Below are 18,332 nucleotides of genomic sequence, written 5' to 3' on the forward strand. Positions count from 1 at the left end.
GCATATTTCAATTCTTCTTTTTAATCTCACTCATAATAAAGATGAAAGAACTCTTTCGGTTTTAAAATTTATATCCAAAATTATTAACAAGATTAAGATATTTATTATTTTAACTCATTTTTTATTAATTATCATTTGATGTATTAACAATAAGAAATTGTTAAGCATATTATTCAATTTCTTGTTTGCCATGGCGGCTGGCAATTTGACTTGTCAAGTCAGGATTATACATCCTCAGACGCAGAAATGTTACACCTTTCAATTTTCACGAGACAATTCAATAATACAAATTTTAACATGATTTTATATTAGGAAAAATAACAATTAGGAATTATTCCTAAATGGTATTTGACAAGGGGATGCAAATAGAAAACAAGGGCTTGAAACTCAAATGTTACATACAAGAAAATAATCATATGAAACTATAAACTCAATGGCAGAAACCAGTTTAAGAGATAACAACTTGGCAGAGCACAATCACTAACCACCAAGGCTTCAGATTGGAGCAAATAATACTCCTCACATCACCTTTTAAAAAGAACAATACCTTCACTTCAACAATAGCCCTGTATCATTTGCACCAAGAGATGCTACCTTTTTGAATAATCTGCACTCTCACATCAAAAGGTGCACATGACTAAACTGCAATCAAAGAATTTGAGTAAGCAAAACATGAATAGCTGTTAAAAAATTTAAAGGGGGTTGAGTTTCTGCTGTTCTGTCTCCTTAATCCTAGTTTCAAAACCGCTGAATGGGATTTTCGCAGGACGCAGCTATTCGATTTCCTTCCCATGGATACTTTTCATCATCTGAAATTTTTAACATGCTCAATGGAATTTGTGAATCCATCTTGCTGAAGACAATGAGTTCTTTCAATGAGCAAGTGAGCATAAAGCTGTCTTCAGTGTACAGAAGATGCACATTATAATCTATCAACTGATGCCATGAAAGATGAAACTCCCTTTAATGTCTCTCTAGCAACACCCCACAATAGGGAGAAAGAGATCTCTTTCAGGGGACTTTGGGACATGACTAAGATCTTCGCCGGCTTTACTGTACAGTGTTTTCTGCACGTAAAAAATCATATAACACTGCGAGGCTCTGACTGTCGCTTCATCGACCTCGGTAATCCAAGCATCATCACATCGGTACCACCGCCTCCTTAACCGCACGAAGGAAACATAATGACCGGACTCAAGCGTCCCAGAATGTGTCACAACTGCAAAGATCTCATACTTGGAAAACATATCTGATTCATTGCCTCCAAAAGTGAAAATTCTGTTTCCGTGTCTGGCTCTGAGGATTGAGGAGGACAAGTATGGGGTCATGTCCAATGAAAAAGGAAAATGTAGGTACTGATCTATTTTTCTTGACGACCTTTTAACAAAGGAGTGCTCGAAACGTTTCACGTGCAGACTAAGTACCAATGGAAGCTTGCCAATAGACATTTGCTTCAACGAATCCTGCCTTTCCTTACAATTCTGGCAGTAGAGTTTCTGGTCGGACCCCAACTTCTCGAGTCGGGTGAACAAATCTAAACAACCAAAAAGCGTAGACATACTGCCTTCCTCATTCTGTTTGATCGGCTTTTTACCCTTTTCAGCTAAAGAGAAATTAGTGTCCAAATCAAGGGAAATATCCATACAAGGGTCAAAGGTTGTTGAGGTGAATCCACAGGCCATACAGGTCACATCTGATCTCAATAGCCCCGAAAATACCCTATGAGCAATACATTCGCAGTCTCCATGACCTGTGAGAAACAATAATCATACATAGTGATATTTGGCGAAAAATAACTGACAGAGATATCAGACAAGATTGCATTTTGTTATTATTTCTCTGCACTTCTTATTTGAAAACCTTTAGATATATCCACACTGTAAACCAGGAAAGTTTCACTCTGGTTTTTTATCTTGTAAGCATAATTCATTTTAATCCTTGACATTTTAAAATTAGCATTTTCGGTACTTGAGATTGCACTCTCTCAATTATTTTAGTTCCAATATACAGATCCACTGATGTGTTACATGTGCTAGCATTGCCATGTGACATGCACATGCCCAATCGTCAGGGCACATGATATCTTGGTTGATTCATAATAAAGGGACTAAAATGACCATCAGAGTGCAATCTCAAGGGCCAACATACTCATTTTCAAAAATCAATGACAAATAAATCATGCTCTTCAGACAAAAATACATCAGTATGTACATAACTGCAGTTATTAACACATAAGTTCACATTATGCCGAACTGCATTCTTTGTTTCCATAAACATGCAGTAAAAGTACCTCTGCTTCCGTTCTTTGTTTTCCCCCCAGTCTCATGGAGTGCGTCTAACAATGAAATGAAAAACTCATGAGCATCTTGCTGTTCATAACTTGCTAAATTTGCTGAATGCTGCCACCAGCTTGAAACAAAAACAAAAAGTTTCACCATTCGAAGGAAAACAATAATATGAGCACCAAAGTTATCATAAAATTTTTGAATTTGAATATAAGTTGCTCCCACAAACTTTACAAAAGGATTCACATAAACACATCATTAACTTCGAACTTATTACTATGAAAAGCATCAAGTTTAGAGCTGACAGCATTCGTCAGAGGTGATCAAAAAAAGACTCGCTTTTGTCAAAGATGCCTTCACTATCGAACTTGCTACTTTTATCACTTCATGTCTTAATCAAACAAATTCATCTCAAATCATAATCTTCAAACTTAAGTCATTCACAAGTGAAGAAATATTATGATACTTGAAAGGTATAAACTGCTTGACAAATTCACCGCAAATTTCATCTTGATTTTGTTTCTTTTAACAGCGGTGCCTATGTGAGTTTAGGGTAATTTTTCAACCAGAGTGCATTGTTTTGGGTACCATGGGTTTGTTTAGGGGATTTTGGGAGCCAAAATGATTAATGTTGCAAACTTCATATGTTAAATTGATAGCTTACTCTAAAAACTAAAAGCATCAAAAGACATAAAGCTGAGGCACAGATTAAATCCTTCAAAAATGTCACTCAACAATTATCTTCACTAGAAATTAAAAGTCACACTTTGCCTAGTGTAATTTAAGAATGAAAGCAAAAGATGTTAGCTTTTCTAATCAAAAAAATTTTTTATAACGACAATTGATGTGCATTTTTATTTGAGAGTAAAAACTAAATTGCAAATAAAGATATATTTAGATATCAATATTGTGATTGTGACCAAACCACAGTTCTTTTTGCCTCAACCACTTATAAAGACGACACAAGGTTAAAGAGGAAAAGAACATATGTGACATGTATAACAACTTTCAGACCTGTATAGAAACTGAGCAGGGCTATACGGATTTCGATCTCCCGAAAACACAGCTGAAAAGATATCATTGACATCACAAATCAAACAAATCCGATCTGCCATTGCTGTTCTTCTCGAACAAGTCTCGGAATGGTGTCCACCACTCAAGAAATAGTCCCTAAAAGGAGGAGCATGTAGCAAAGCCTGCAGCACAGAATTCATGAAGCATGTGCTACCCAAATTGTTCAAACCCCTCAAACCCATTGGATAACATGATTTTTCCCTCAGATCCCTCAATTTTGTTCTTTGCAAATCCAATCCAAAAACAACCCCAGGAAGCATTCTCCTCCTCTTGATCAATCTCTGGCCAATGCTCTCATCCTCAGTAACAACAAAACCTTTTGGAAATGAGTGCTTTGACATAACAACTTGATCAAAATCAGGGTCATAAATCTGATCACTACACACCCCACAATAAAGTTCAGCCCTTTCAATGTCCACAAACAAATCATGACCAGAATTAGATTGAGGGTGCAAACGGGTGTGATCCAAACAAGTGAATGAAGAACAAATCAAGCATAAATAGAACCTTCCCTCAGAGGCATTTTTACAGTAACCATAGCTGCATCTTGGTACTTTTGTGTTTGGTTTCTTCACAGTGGTTTTCCCAATTGGGGTTGTTACAAGGAGCTTCTGAATGGCTTTGTAGCCATTGAAGCCATGCTTGAACTTGTAATCAGCAAGGTGCTGACAAGGTTGTGGGTTTGTGTATGAAGAAGAAGCAGAAGAAGAAGGAGGGTTTCCTTGGAACATAACGTTTATGGATTTGAAAAGGTTAAAATGAATTGACTATAACAGAAAAAGACAAGAATTAAGGTGGTTGTTGTTGCAGAAACTGAAGTGTTTGTTATGGTGCCTCTGAATGATGTGATCGGAAAAGAATGAATGAAGATGATGGGAAAAAAATCTGACCCAAAAAAAAATGGAAAAAGAAAACTTTAATGTTGATTAATACTTGTAGTTAAAGTGTTCATGTAAGGGAAGATGATAAATGATAAATTATGATGTAACAAAATAAGAACAAAACATGCTTCTATCTATCAAAAGATTGCTTTGCTTTATCTGAAAAAAATAATCACAACTCAAGTCTGAAAGGGAAGACCCAAATGAAATTGCTTCTATGCTTTTGCTTTTTCATATTAAAGAAAAACAAATAAAAAAGAAAAGGAAAAAGAAAAAGAAGAAGAAAAGAATTAAAAGAAAAATGAAAAAGAGAAACCGACTCAGTAAGTCAGTAATCCATTCATATAATAATGATCATATTGAGTTAAATTGGTACTTTAGCAATTATATTTTCATCCAATTAAATAATTGTGTTTATAAAATTTTTAATAAAGAAACAATTGAATTAATATTGTTATTGAATTAATAATTAATAATATATATAAATTAAATCGAATTCAATTGATTAATATATAGAAGAAAAGAATTAGTATTCCTTAGTTATTGAATAGAGTGTGGTGGTAGTGTTGCCAACCATTAAGTAACATATACCATAATTGGCACTATGTAAAAAGTAATGATCTAAATTAGAATAAGAAGGAAATGGAAGAATTCTAGACAAATCTGAGGGGTCGGCGATGAAGCTTCAAGCTTATGATGATAGATAGTTGCGTACCAATGCTTCTTTTTTAGGGTAAGACTTTCTTGGTCTTCTTTTGATTTGTGGGTCTTGTGGTTGTTTTATGTTTTTGTTCTTGTTCTAGTAGTTTCTCTAATGGGCTATTTGTTGGTGTTTGGGTTATGCTATTCAGGGGCTCTTCTTTAGTTGTCAAAAAAAAAAAAAAGACACAAATTTCTCTTGATGTCTTGATGCATTTTTTTCCCATTAATTAAAAACGAAGCCTAGTACAAATTCACAGCTACACTCAAGTAGTCTTTTACAATTTATGATTTACGAATACTGACATTGTAACGACCTTGCTTCTAATATATCATGATTATATTAAGAGTTAAGCATTACTGACTTACTTTACTATTTATTAACTAGCAATTATTATATAAGGCTGATTCGTTTATTAACACATTGCCATTTTACAAGTAAATTTTTCTTCAAACAAAATTGTTGAACAATTTGTCATTGCAAACATACAAAAGTAAATAACAACACACACATTAACATGAACGGACACATATCTTTATACGTCAATGTAGTGTTCAAGGACCCTGTCAGTATATACTTCATAGAATAAATATATACATATATGAACATATAATATTCTAGGTCCTGGGCATACAAAAAGCCATCTAATTGGTGTCTAGGCTAGTTTAATACTCTTAAACCTTTCTACTTTTTCTGTACTAACACAAATGGAGACTAAACTGAAAAGTACTAAGCAGGGATGCCGCAAAAAGAATACAATATGACGTTTCCCAAAGTGAATTTAAATATCGACATTCAGTAGGTCTCCATGCAATCTGTCCATAAATACGTCATCTCCAGACTGTGGTAGTTCCTCTTCTGAGCCTCTCTGAAATAGGGTGTGAGAAGGCTATATTGTGGAATACGTACAAATAAACACGAGGTCCCGCGCCAAAAACATAGTAGCTCTCGAATATCGGGTCCTCGTAGATATATGGAGGGTATAGCTCATAAAATATTACGCCTGTCTTCATCTAAAAGGGGTGAAAAGGGGTAAGAATTTGAGAGTCTTAGTAAGAATTTTACACAATAGTATTCTTTTTACCTTTTTTAAAATTAACAACTCATTTATTCTTAGTCCAAAGAAAAACACGTTCAAAATCATCTATCCCAAACATATTATAGAATTTTACAAAATCTCAAATAAACATAGGGAAACATAATACACACATAGTAGTATCATCAGAAAAATTATGCAGCAAACAAATATGATGCATGTCTATTTCTATACAGGTCATAAACTCATGTGTCGGTTAATTTCTCGTAGCCCGACAATATTTTTAAGATTGGCGTTACGTGTCGCCATCCTCATAGAGAAATCATCCTTCCAGTCTCAAGTGAAAAATACGTATCACCATTCCCATTAAACCTTATCTTTCGGGTCTCAAATGGGTGTTATATATCGCCGTCCCACTGAGCCTCGTCCTTTGGGTCTCAAGCAGGCATTACATATCACTGCCCCACTGAGTCTCATGTACAATATCTCAATTGAGCATATATTTTGCCTTTCTCGCGAGACCGTTATTAAAATCAAATTCTTTAATTTCAATAATTCAATATTCTCCGATCTTTTTCTTAATATTTATTCCTTAAACTTTTGAATCTTTAAACCTTATTCTTTAAACCTTAGCTTAGCTAAATTCACCAGAAAGTACTGTCTTTAATTCGTATTGGTAAATTTTGGACTCAATTATTATATTAAATAACTCATCTCAGTTTATATTAAACCACGTAAAATAATATCATACTAATAATATTATATTATTATTAGTTGAGATGCATGTTTCACTAAAAGGTTGTTTCGTCCCAAAATCAAGCTATTACAGACACGCGAACATGATAAATTTAAAATTCTTATAAGACACGGAGACACAACATATATATAAAATATAAAGTATTTTTTAGATAAATTGTAATGATATTTTGATATTTTATTAATATTAAAATATAATTTTTTTAATTATTTTAAATATCTTTTTTAAATTATATAAAGTATTTAAATATTTTATTTAATAATTAATAATATATACTATTTTTAAACTCATTTCAAGAATATATGTTAAAAATAAGGCTAGATACACTGATATGTAATGGTATTCAGGTGTGTCCAAGCGTGTTTGGAGAAGATTTTTTATTTTTTATTAAGACACAATTGAACATAAAAAAAACACGTGTATCAGACGAGTGTCGATGAGTGTGTGTCCGAAATATGTCTGATATACTGATACGGCAAATTAGAAAAGTGTCGGTGATTCATAGTTTACATCTAACAAATTATGGATCAAACCAAGTTGAGTTGGTCCAATGGTTAGTTCATATTAGTCCTATTTTGTTATGCATGGATTCATTGGTCAACAACAAATTCTTAAATAGAGTTTTGATTTGTGACGTATTAGACATTGACCTATCGAGTCGGGAATACCTAGAAAACCAAAACTAAATTAAGGATGAAGCTCAAATTAAGGCTAGACTTGTAATTAATAAAAAATTATATAGCTGTTGAAGGATTCAAAACACAATGATATCATTGATATGACTCTGAAGTCACCACTTAGGGCTGATCTCAGTTGCACAAATGCACTGGGTTGTATTTGTTTTAATTAGTATGTGGTAGTGTGTTAAGTATATATGAAAAAATTTTAACTAGAAAATTTGTATCTTGCTACGATTGCAAGAGCAATTTAAACAAGAAATTAAATTTAAATTGGGCCGTGGCGCATTTTGATTGAACGTTACATGAGTTGATACAACGTAACAATAATATATAATTGAAGTTACAAAGAAATATGTGAATATACATTAAGTAAGGAGGCAGTGTCAAAAGAATAAAAAAATAGATATAGTTGAGGGTTGTGATCATTGTGTTTGTGCATGCAAGAGAGAAGTGAGATGAATGAAAGTGTCTTGTGTGCAAGGAATTGTGAGGCCACCCATTGGATGTGTGAAGCCAAATTCTTCTTCGGCCATACTCAGCAGTTGTTGAAACAAAGGCTGATTCAAGAATGAAAGTGGTATCACAAATCTCTTCTTTTCAACCTCTCCTACATACACTGCAAAGTACCCTTTTGGCACCATCAATTTCTTCTTTTCAAAGGGTAGGCGAATGGAAATCATCATCATAATAGTTTAATTTTTCTCTCAAGAACACAACACCATATGCTCTCTTTTTATATACTGATAAGAGTTCCAAGAGATGGGATGAGGAAGCTTCACTTCTGGTCAATTTGAGTGGCTTCAGTCAAAGTAATGGAAGTATCTCTTACTGGGTCAAGTATCTCACTCATTAATTAGAATTAGTACTTCTCGACGACAAGTCCATGTGAACACAAACGCTATGTCCTTTTCACTCTTCAATTCTTCTCATCTTAATTAATGGTTCTAAGCCACCTTCAATAATTGTTTACAACTCCTTATTTTTATTTTATCATCACTAAGCTAAATCTTACCCCTAAGTATCAGAGAATGAATGACTGAAAAAATCTTATTCCTACTCTCATACCATATCTTTGCTGAACATTTTTCTAATATAATTTTAAGGTAAAGATTCACATGCAATTATTTTTATGTGAAATTAATAGTTAAGAATTCGTCGTTAAATGATGATTTAGTCAAATTTATCAAATTATCTAACTATATTTATTTAAAATATCAACTTTGCATAGAAGCAACTTCTTATAAGTTTCCACCTAATTTTAACTCATCATAAATTATATCCTCAAAAGCAATGATTCCACCTTGCAATCTTGCATTGCATATGCAAGGAAATTACACTATAACAATTAAAGGCAAAAAAATAAAACTTAAAATGAAAATTCAACTCTCAATATTGCATAATGGGTATGTTACGCACGGAATCAGTAGTCATGCATAATATTTAAAAAAAAATTATGATATATGTATACTAAAATCAATTATCAAAATTAGCTATTAATATAAAATATATATTAAAATATAAATATATATTAAAAATAAATTAAATTATACATATATTTATATATAAATACATTAATAATTGATTTTGATATACGAATAATATTTTTATCTCAAAATTGTCCATCTAATTACTAAGATATTGTTTTAAAAAAATAGTATATCTGGCATCAAATAACTTCAGACAAAATTAAAACATCACAGATTTTTTGGAGATGCGTATAACTTTTTTTTTTCTTGGTCTAAATATCTAGCAACTTGTTCATACTTGCCAAAATATTGATTAAAGCCTACATTAATGATGGCAACAAATTATTTTCCGTCATATAGATGAAATAGCTTACCCTTGTGCTTCAAGCTACAGTTATTACGTATATATGTCACTAATGTGTTTTATTCACCCAGAGCTTATTAAAAGAGCCTACATAAAAAAAGTTGCAATAATTAATGAATATTAAATAAGATAAATTTTGACTGTTTTTAATATTATCGAAAATGTAATTTGTTAGTCATTCACATAGTTACACAGAAAAATCCGTGAGAAGCAACTTTGTTGATGGCTGGTGGTTTGCATTTAAAAAATTATTCAACCTGATTTGAATGCAAAGTATATTTTCTTTGGTTCGGTTTTGTCATTTTTATTCAATTTAATTTCGGGTAAAATTTATGTTGTGCTTCGAGTATATTAGGTTAGGGATGTTAGTAGGATTGGACAGGGATGGAAGATGTCTCTCTGTTTTTCATTTGTAAATCTAAATCTTCTTTTTATTTTTACTTTTAATTCCTGCCGTAGAAAAAAAAATTATCGTTATCTCTATTTTTCTCATTTTTTGCGTATCCAATTTTTTTTGTTTTATTGATAATTTTATGAAAATTTTAATAATTAAAAAAAATCAGAGACCAGAAGTGCGGTGAGTAGTGGAAATAAATTGTTGAGAAAAGGAAGTGACAATGACCAACCAAAATCAAGGAAGAGTCGCATGGCAGAGTAGAAACGAACGAGCGATGTAGTGGAGCAGAAAAGGGAGGAGCAGCGCTAGCATAGCAGAGAACTAAGAGAAAGGAACCTGCGTTGGGAAGGCACAATGAGTGGGTAGAGTGGCTAACTGGCAGAGTGATAATGGCTGTTGAGGAAGGAAAGGCTACTGAGGCATGCCTCAACAGCCGATGTGATCTCCGAAGGCATGTCTTTGTGATTTTGAACTCTAGGCGTTCTACAAGTGTATCATAGTACGAATTTATGCTGCATCATAGAAATTAGAAATCCAATCAGAAATGCAAACTAAAGTAACTAGATCAATGAAAATGTGAAACTAGATCAGTAGAGCGAGATAGAGGAAGCTTGAGTGGGTGAAGAATAGCATTAACGTTGTTGGTGATATCTAATTCCTTCTTCTTCATTCCCAAATTCAAAACCCTAGCTTTCACCATTGTCGTTAGTTTCTCACCTTATCGGTGATTGGGGATGGCCCCAAATATCAGAAACAATCAATGATAAAGGGCAATCATAAGTAGTATTAGATGAAGAGTAAGGTAACCTATGAGATTTTGCTAAGCAGCAATATTCACATACACTAGAACCAGAAGCATTTGTATTATTCAAAGGTAACGAACAATTAGTTACAATAGACTTTACAATTGGTAAGGCTGGATGACCAAATCTTTTGTGGTAAACATCCAATGTCAAAGTTTGAGCAACAAAAATTTGTGTATTAAATTGTCTTAAGTTTGATTTAGAAAGAGACACTTTTTCAAAACGATACATTCCATTAATTGCGGTGCCTTGGAGAAGCACTTCTTTAGTAGCTTGAGATTTCACAAAACAAACATCAGGCCAAAATATCTTTTTTCTGTTGGTTTATGATGCAAATATGAATTACCAATATGCTGAATTTTAATACCTGAACCATTACCAATATAAACTTGATCTTATCCATGATATTCTTGTGCTTGTTATAGGTTTGACGGATCAGGAGTACAGTGATGGGAAGCGCCAAAATCAGCATACCAAGATAGATAAGCAATTGTAGCAGGTGTAGCAAACATTGCTTTGGGATTATGGAATGAGGGAGGTGGAGGGAGTGTATTGTGCATAGAAGAGTTGGGTGAATTTTGTTGTGCATGTTGAAATTGTTGGTGAAATCTAAAATAATAGTAACTAGCAATATGCCCCAGCTTGCCACAAATTTAACATTGTGGCTAATTTAAGTCCCAAGAACCTCTATCTCCACGATTTGTTCTTCCTCCACGCTCTCTTTGACCATAAGTGCCTCTATTAGGTGTAGGCGGTGTGTTTCTTGCATAGCCAGAATCAAAATTAGTTTGAGTAGAAAGTTGGGATTGAGTGAAATTGACCTGTACCATTGAGGGTTCTGATTTTTTGAATCTCTCTATAGTGTCTTCTTGAGCCATCAAGAGAGCTTCAAGGTCTGGAATGGAATAGGGTGGATCTTTTGCAGTGACATATGTCAAAAATGACTGATAATCTTCATTTAATCCATCTAAAATGATATTGGTGTATTCTTCATCAGTTAGAGGAGCTCCAACAATGGTGAGTGCATCCACCACTTTTTTTATTTGAAGAACATAATCAGATGCTGGACCAGTCTTCTTTATCGATATCAATTGCAGTTGAAGTTGTCTAATACGAGCTTTTGTTTGTGATGCAAAGTGGGTGTGAAGGCGGCTCCAAATGTCATAAGCAAAAATACAACCAAGAACTCGATGTTTGAATGAGGGATCCAGTGATGAGTAAAGCCAGGAAGAGACATTGTAGTCATCAAGCCTCCATTCTTTATATGTCTTTGTTTTATTTTGTGCCTTTTCATCAGCAGCTGATGCGTATCTTGTTGGAATCTTCTGTTGGTCCAGGTGATCTTGAAGTTTTTGACCTGAAATTGTAAGAATAACTGAATGGCGCCAGATGAAAAAATTATCATCGTTGAGATTTTCTGGTAAAAGAATAGAAACGAGCTTTAGAATTGACGCAGATGGTGATGCTTGAATAGCAGCAGCAGCAGCAGATGATGGATTATTGTTGATAATTTCTGGCTCCATGGATCTTGGACGCTATCTGATACCATGTGAGAAATAAAGTCTATACAAAGCAGAGAACAATCGCAGAGAGAAGAAAAAAATGAATGTTAACTATTACTATGTGTCACCTACAGTAAAATTGAAGAGTCTTATTTATGCATAAATATTAAGACTCTAGAAGCTACTAACTCTAGTTTTAAAAGTAACTAATGTGGTTAGTTATTCTTTCTTTATATATGTTATTATGCTATTACACTCAGATTCCCAAATTTTTCACTATGCAACCACCAACCCAACATTTTTGCAGAATTTTATTCTGATTCGGGGTCGGGTTCAGGCTAAACCCGCCCCTACCCGCCCTGGAGTATATATATACCTTTTATGATTAGGGTTTGTTTGGAAATACTTCTCACCGTCACTCTCACTCACTCAGTTAGCCAATTAGGGTTAGGAACCCCTTTGCCCTTCAGCTTCTTCTCACCGTCACTCTCACTCACTTCCTCTCCTCTGTTCGACTGTTCCTCAGCTCTTCTCCAAGAGACCAAGACCATAGTGAGTCCTCTCATCACTCATTCACTCTCAGTTTCTCAGTTTCTCTTCACTTCACCCTCAGTTTCTCTTCTTCACTTCCTGTTTCCCCCAAAAAAACCCTAGCCTCCTCCACCGCCGCCGCCTTCCGTCGCGTCCAAAAGCTTCGTCTGTTCAAAAAGCTTCGTCTGTTCGTCGTGCTCCAGCCCCTCTCCTCTCTCCTCGTTCCCCTGTTCCTCGTCCGTTCTTCTCGGCTCTCGCTGCTCAGTCGTGCTTTGCCCGCCGTCTCTCGTGGAGCTCGTCGCCGTCGTCCGCCGTGCTCGTCGCCGTCGTCCGCCGTGCTCGTCGCCGTCGTCCGTCGTGCTCGTCCATCGAAGGTAATGGCTTCTTGTCCGTCGCCTTCGTCGAAGCTTCTTCATTTTTTTTCATTTTTTTCAGAAATCATATTGAAATCCTGATTCCTGAATGATTAGCTTTAGATCTGCACACTGCTGTAGTTTTTCGTTTTTTTTAATTTTTTGTTCAAAAATCATATTAACAATCCTCAATGCTCATTGCTCACTGGTCAGTGGTCACTCCTCATTCCTCAATGTTCAGAAATCATGTTTTGTTCTTCGTTTTTAATTTTAATTGGCTACTCTGATTTTGTTTTGTTCAGAAAACATTTTTTTTGTGCTCAATGCTCATGCTCTTAAGCAGGTCAGGGGTCTTTTGCATCACAGTTTCATTCAACATCTTCACCTTTTAATTGTCAAACTGGTTCCGTTTTATAATTATGGTAATTAGTGAAAAGTGGAACATGTTGTTTATACAGGCTTTGGAGCTGATTCAGCCATTCAGGAGCTTCAAAAGCATTACCCTGTAAAACGATGTCCGTTAAGAATCCGAGTTGCTGCTCCTGAGGAGGAAGTGCCTACCCTTTTAGAAAAGTTGAATGAGTGGAAGTCTACCATTATTTCTAAAGAAGGATCTTCTGGTCAGCTATCTGTTGCAAGTTTTTATTTATCCTTCAATTCTTACAAACAAGTTTGGTCTGTGTTTCAATTCCTCTATCAATTTTGTACCATTTGTTTTTATGCTTGGTTAGTCTTGGCAAAGTATATCTTGAAACAAAACCTATGTTTGGATAAGATTGTTATGATGGTATGTGATGAATGGAATGACATTGAATAAAGTTTCCATCTAACTGTCAGATATGTTGAGAGATTGGAAAGCTGTGTCTTATAGTTTTCTTTCCCTTTGCTGTGAGCTTGGCCATCGGCTTAGCGACCATATCTATGTCCTAGTTAGCATTTAATTTTTGCCAATTTATGGTATGTATGGGTTACCATCAACAATTATTATTAATAACTAACTAAATTAAATTAAAATACAAAGCAGAAACTATATTTGACCCTTGAGCTACTAACTTGTTAGTTAAAATGCTTAGTCTATTAAATAGATTCTATATATGTATATACATTCTCAATCATGTAACTACTAGTTTGTTTAATTGTGAAATGTTTCCTTTATAGGAAGCATAATATGACTCCAACTCTTACTATCAAAACCAATGTTACAATTTTTTTAAGGAAATACTTGTTTTTGTTTTTGGTTTTTTTTTTATGTCATAATGCAAAATAAGACCTAGATAGTATCTTACTATCTTCTATATGCATGTGATACCTAATTATAAATACAACCCTTTCATAACTTTCACATATATATATAATATAAGAAATGGACATAGTAACCTTTCCAAAATATTTAAATAATAAAAAATGGCTTAAAAAGAAAAAAAAGGGGATCATATATAAGTCCAAATATTGAAGAACAAAATTGCAAAATATATGACTTTTTGTTCTTTCAAAATCTATGAATATTGTTCATCATGCTTTGCAATAATAATAATAAATAACAAAAATATTTGATAACAAAAAAAATAACAAAAAACAATTAAAATTTATTCTATTTAGTATTTATTAATTATTATTGGTAAAGCTCCATTGACATTAATTTTTTTTACTCATAATAATTAAATTATTTGAGAGTTAGAAGAAATAATCCAACTTAATTGACAAAGTAGTATTAATTGTCACATTAACTAGATTTTTATTATTGTATATATTATGTCAAAGGTAGTACATAATAACATATGCATAATAAAGGTTTGTGTGGTTGCCTGAATGCCTGAATAACATATTCTGTCAAACATTAGCTTTGGTTCTGGTTGTGGTTGCCTGAATGCCTGCTGCATAGTTCAATGACTATGTCAAGTGGTTTATGTGGTTTATTATGATTTTTAGTGTACTTCAATTTGTGTTTATTTATCTTGGTGGCTTAAACTTCCAATTCTCTACTCTTTTACTTATGCATTCTGATCTTTATGCATTCATTGGTTGGATTTATGTTAATTTTATACCCTCATTAATTTTAATTTTATTGATATAGGTATTTTTCATGTAGGTTTGTTAAGATAATTTCATGGCTAGTAATGCTAGAGAAGACACACAAAGCAATAATTTTCCTACCGATATTGAAGTTGAAGTTCAGAGTAATGCTAATCCAACTTCAGAAACTCCACAACCAACGGATAATAATACCTCAAATCCAGAAGGATCAAATCCTGTTGAAGGTGACAATAAGGCTAATGTTAAGAGTGCTTATTGGGAGTATTTTGAGCGTTTCAAAGTTGATGGTGAATGGAAGGCAAAATGCAAATTTTGCAAGAGTGTGCTTAGTGCAAATCCGAAGAATGGTACTAAATCATTGAGAAACCATGTGGACCGCTACTGTAAAAGAATAAAAGTGGTGAACTCAAGGCAATCATCAATTGTTGAATCACTAGCAAAACAAGCACATGTAAAAACAGTAAATGAAGATGGCTTTGTGTTTGATCCTTCAAAGACAAGAAAGTGTGTCGCCGAAATGATTATCCTGCATGAGTATCCTTTGAGTTGTGTGGATCACCATGGACTGAGGCGATTGGTTGCATCAATGCAACCAACATTTAAAATGCCTAGTCGCAACACGGTTAGGAAAGACATCTTGAAGATGTTTGGGGATGAGAAGCTGAAGCTAACTCTTCAACTAGATGAAAATGATAGCAGAGTTGCAATAACTAGCGACATGTGGACTTCCAATCAAGAAAAAGGTTACATGGTTGTCACAGCTCACTATATCGATAGTTCGTGGAAGTTGCAAATGCGCCTATTGAGGTACTTCATAAACTTCATAAACTTCTATATATTGTGTTGTATTAGTATGTTGACATCTAAAATGCATGCATCTTTGTTTTATTTTTCAGCTTTTGTTATGTTCCTTGTCCCCATACAAGTGAAGTTCTTACTCAAACATTGATGAAAATATTGTTAGAATGGAATGTTGATAGAAAACTGTCTACTGTTACATTGGATAATTGTTCTACTAATGATGCTATGATAGATGAATTGTTGGGGCGGCTAGATTCTTCATTCTTGATGTTGGGGGGTAAATTGTTGCATATGCGTTGTTGTGCTCATATATTGAATTTGATTGTGAAGGATGGTTTGAGTGTAGTTAAGGAAAGTATTGAAAAGATTCGTAGTAGTGTATTGTATTGGACTGCAACGCCGAAAAGAAACAAAACTTTTGTGAGTTGGTGTGCTAAAACAGCGATTCCATTTACTAAGAAATTGGTTCTTGACTGTCCGACTAGGTGGAACTCAACTTATTTGATGTTAGACACTGCATTGCTGTATAGAGCTGTCTTTCCTAGGTTAAGGCAAAAGGAACCCCAATATAAAACTGTGCCAAGTAATGAGGAGTGGGAACTTGCCAAGGAAATATGTGATAGATTGAAGTTGTTTTATGATGTTACTCAACTGTTTTCTGGTTCTAAATTTCCGACTGCCAATCTTTATTTTACTCTTGTTTGTAAAATAAAAGTCTCATTGGATGCATGGCAACTTTCTAGTAATTCTTTAATTGCTAATATGGCATCTAGTATGAAGAAGAAATTTGAGAAGTATTGGGATGAGATTCATGGCATTATGGGTGTTGCTGCTGTTTTAGATCCTAGGTACAAGATGGTTGGGGTTGAATTTCAATTTGGAAAAATGTATCCATATCCAATAGAATGTTCTAAGCAAGTTGACAGAATTCATCAGTTGTGTAATGAGTTGGTTAATGAATACAATCAAAAAATGAGTTCTGATGTGTCAAACATGTTGGTACAAAAGAAGTTGATGAAAGTGGAAATACAAGCGTATTTGGGGGTGATGATTATATGGTGTATCTTAAAAGAAGAAAGATGACAAAGGGTTCATGTGTGAATGTTGAGTTTGATCATTATCTTGAGGAGGACATTCATCCTCCAAATGATCCTAACTTTAATGTTTTGAAATGGTGGAAGAACAATCAAATGAAATTTAAAGTTTTGGCAAAAATAGCCAAGGATATATATGCCATTCCGGTATCCACTGTTGCTTCTGAATCTGCTTTTAGTACAAGTGGTCGTGTGATTTCTCCTCATCGCGGAAAGCTCAAAGAAATCATAATTGAAGCTTTAATGTGTGGTCAAAGTTGGCTGTGGGCAGCTTTAGGGAATAAAGGTGACATATTACTCCAAAATACAAAATATAAAGATAAATCCTAATTCTCCATAAACCTCTAAGAGGTATAAAATAAAGTAGCTGTTTGGAGAGTTACGTACATATATAAATATAAACTGTACATCAAAATAAAATCCAAAAAATTGCTCTGCTACAGGAGTCCAGACGCCTACCGAGAAGCCTCTTGACCTGTATTTGAAAAATAACAACACAATATGGGGTGAGAACCGGAGGTTCTCAGCATGGTAAATATGCCACACACATAAGATATAAGGTCCTGGGAGTGCCGGAGGCCAGGGACGGACATAAGGGGGGCGAGTGGCGGCCTCGGTCCCCCAACTTTTTTTAATAGTAATAAGTTATTATGTATAATTTAATTTTTTTAAAAAAATTATTTATTATTTTGGCTAGTATAAATAAAAGTTCAGTCTAATTTAAATATTAATAATTTTTAATATCTACAAAGTAAGTAACAATATTAAAGAAATCTGAAAAAGATATTATTACTAATATTTTTTAATTAAATAAAAATTTTTAAATCTCATAAAATAAATTCTTTTTCTTCTTGTGGCCGTCTTTTTTTATTTATTTGGTATTAATTCTCTCTGTTTCAACTGCTACAATTAAGAGATCTTTTTCAACTATGAATATTGTGAAAAATAACTTAGAAACAAAATAAAAGATGAATTTCTTGTTAATTGTCTTTTAGTTATATTGAAAAGAAAATTACTGAAAAATTTGACACAAATTTTATTATTGGTGAATTTTATGATACGAAGATTCAATCACTTCGTTAATAAAAAGTATACACATATTTTTTTACTTTAAAATATATTCTCTGTTGGTATATTTTTGTAATACATCTTATATTATATAATTTTTTTACATAATTTTTAATATTATATGTGTTTTTGGCCCCCCATAATATCATTTCTGGATCCGTCCCTGCTCCTAGGCACTGTCGAGGAGGATGACCAAGGCAACCACATAGAATTCATCAAGGGCGAATATTGCCTCAGTATTAATTTCACCCAGTTTCTATTTTTGTACTTTAAATTCAATTCGGTGAAGCTTTTTCGATTTTTAATGGGTCAATTATCGGTACTGAAATTTCTCCTATCTGGTCTCGAAAAGATTCGAGAATTTTCAGAACTTGTTCAATCTCTTTTTGGACGGCCTCAGTCCGCCTTCGAACTCAGAATTCCTATCATAGGTTGGACCAAGCTGAGGCATTCTATAAAAGAGCCGGTCATGGACGTCATTGGAGAAGTTTCACTCGGCAGCGTAA

The 18,332-nt window shown here is 33.8% G+C and overlaps 1 protein-coding gene and 1 long non-coding RNA gene across 2 annotated transcripts; both read right to left on the minus strand.

Moving 5' to 3' along the window:
• Positions 1–394: 394 nt before the first annotated feature.
• LOC127748554 (uncharacterized) lies at positions 395–628 on the minus strand. Its single transcript, XR_008010652.1, has 2 exons — positions 554–628; positions 395–515 (listed from the first exon to the last, which is right to left on the minus strand). It is a non-coding gene; the product is annotated as an uncharacterized LOC127748554 (long non-coding RNA).
• A 6-nt stretch (positions 629–634) lies between these two features.
• Positions 635–4,472, minus strand: LOC107495599 (ubiquitin C-terminal hydrolase 22). The gene is made up of 3 exons (XM_016116764.3): positions 3,300–4,472; positions 2,291–2,409; positions 635–1,750 (listed from the first exon to the last, which is right to left on the minus strand). Exons 1-3 carry the CDS (start codon positions 4,088–4,090, stop codon positions 975–977), a joined length of 1,686 nt encoding a protein of 561 aa, XP_015972250.1. The 5' UTR covers positions 4,091–4,472; the 3' UTR covers positions 635–974.
• Between the last annotated feature and the right edge of the window lie 13,860 nt (positions 4,473–18,332).

Source organism: Arachis duranensis, chromosome 6 (genome assembly GCF_000817695.3).
Source record: "Arachis duranensis cultivar V14167 chromosome 6, aradu.V14167.gnm2.J7QH, whole genome shotgun sequence".
Lineage (NCBI taxonomy): Eukaryota > Viridiplantae > Streptophyta > Magnoliopsida > Fabales > Fabaceae > Arachis > Arachis duranensis.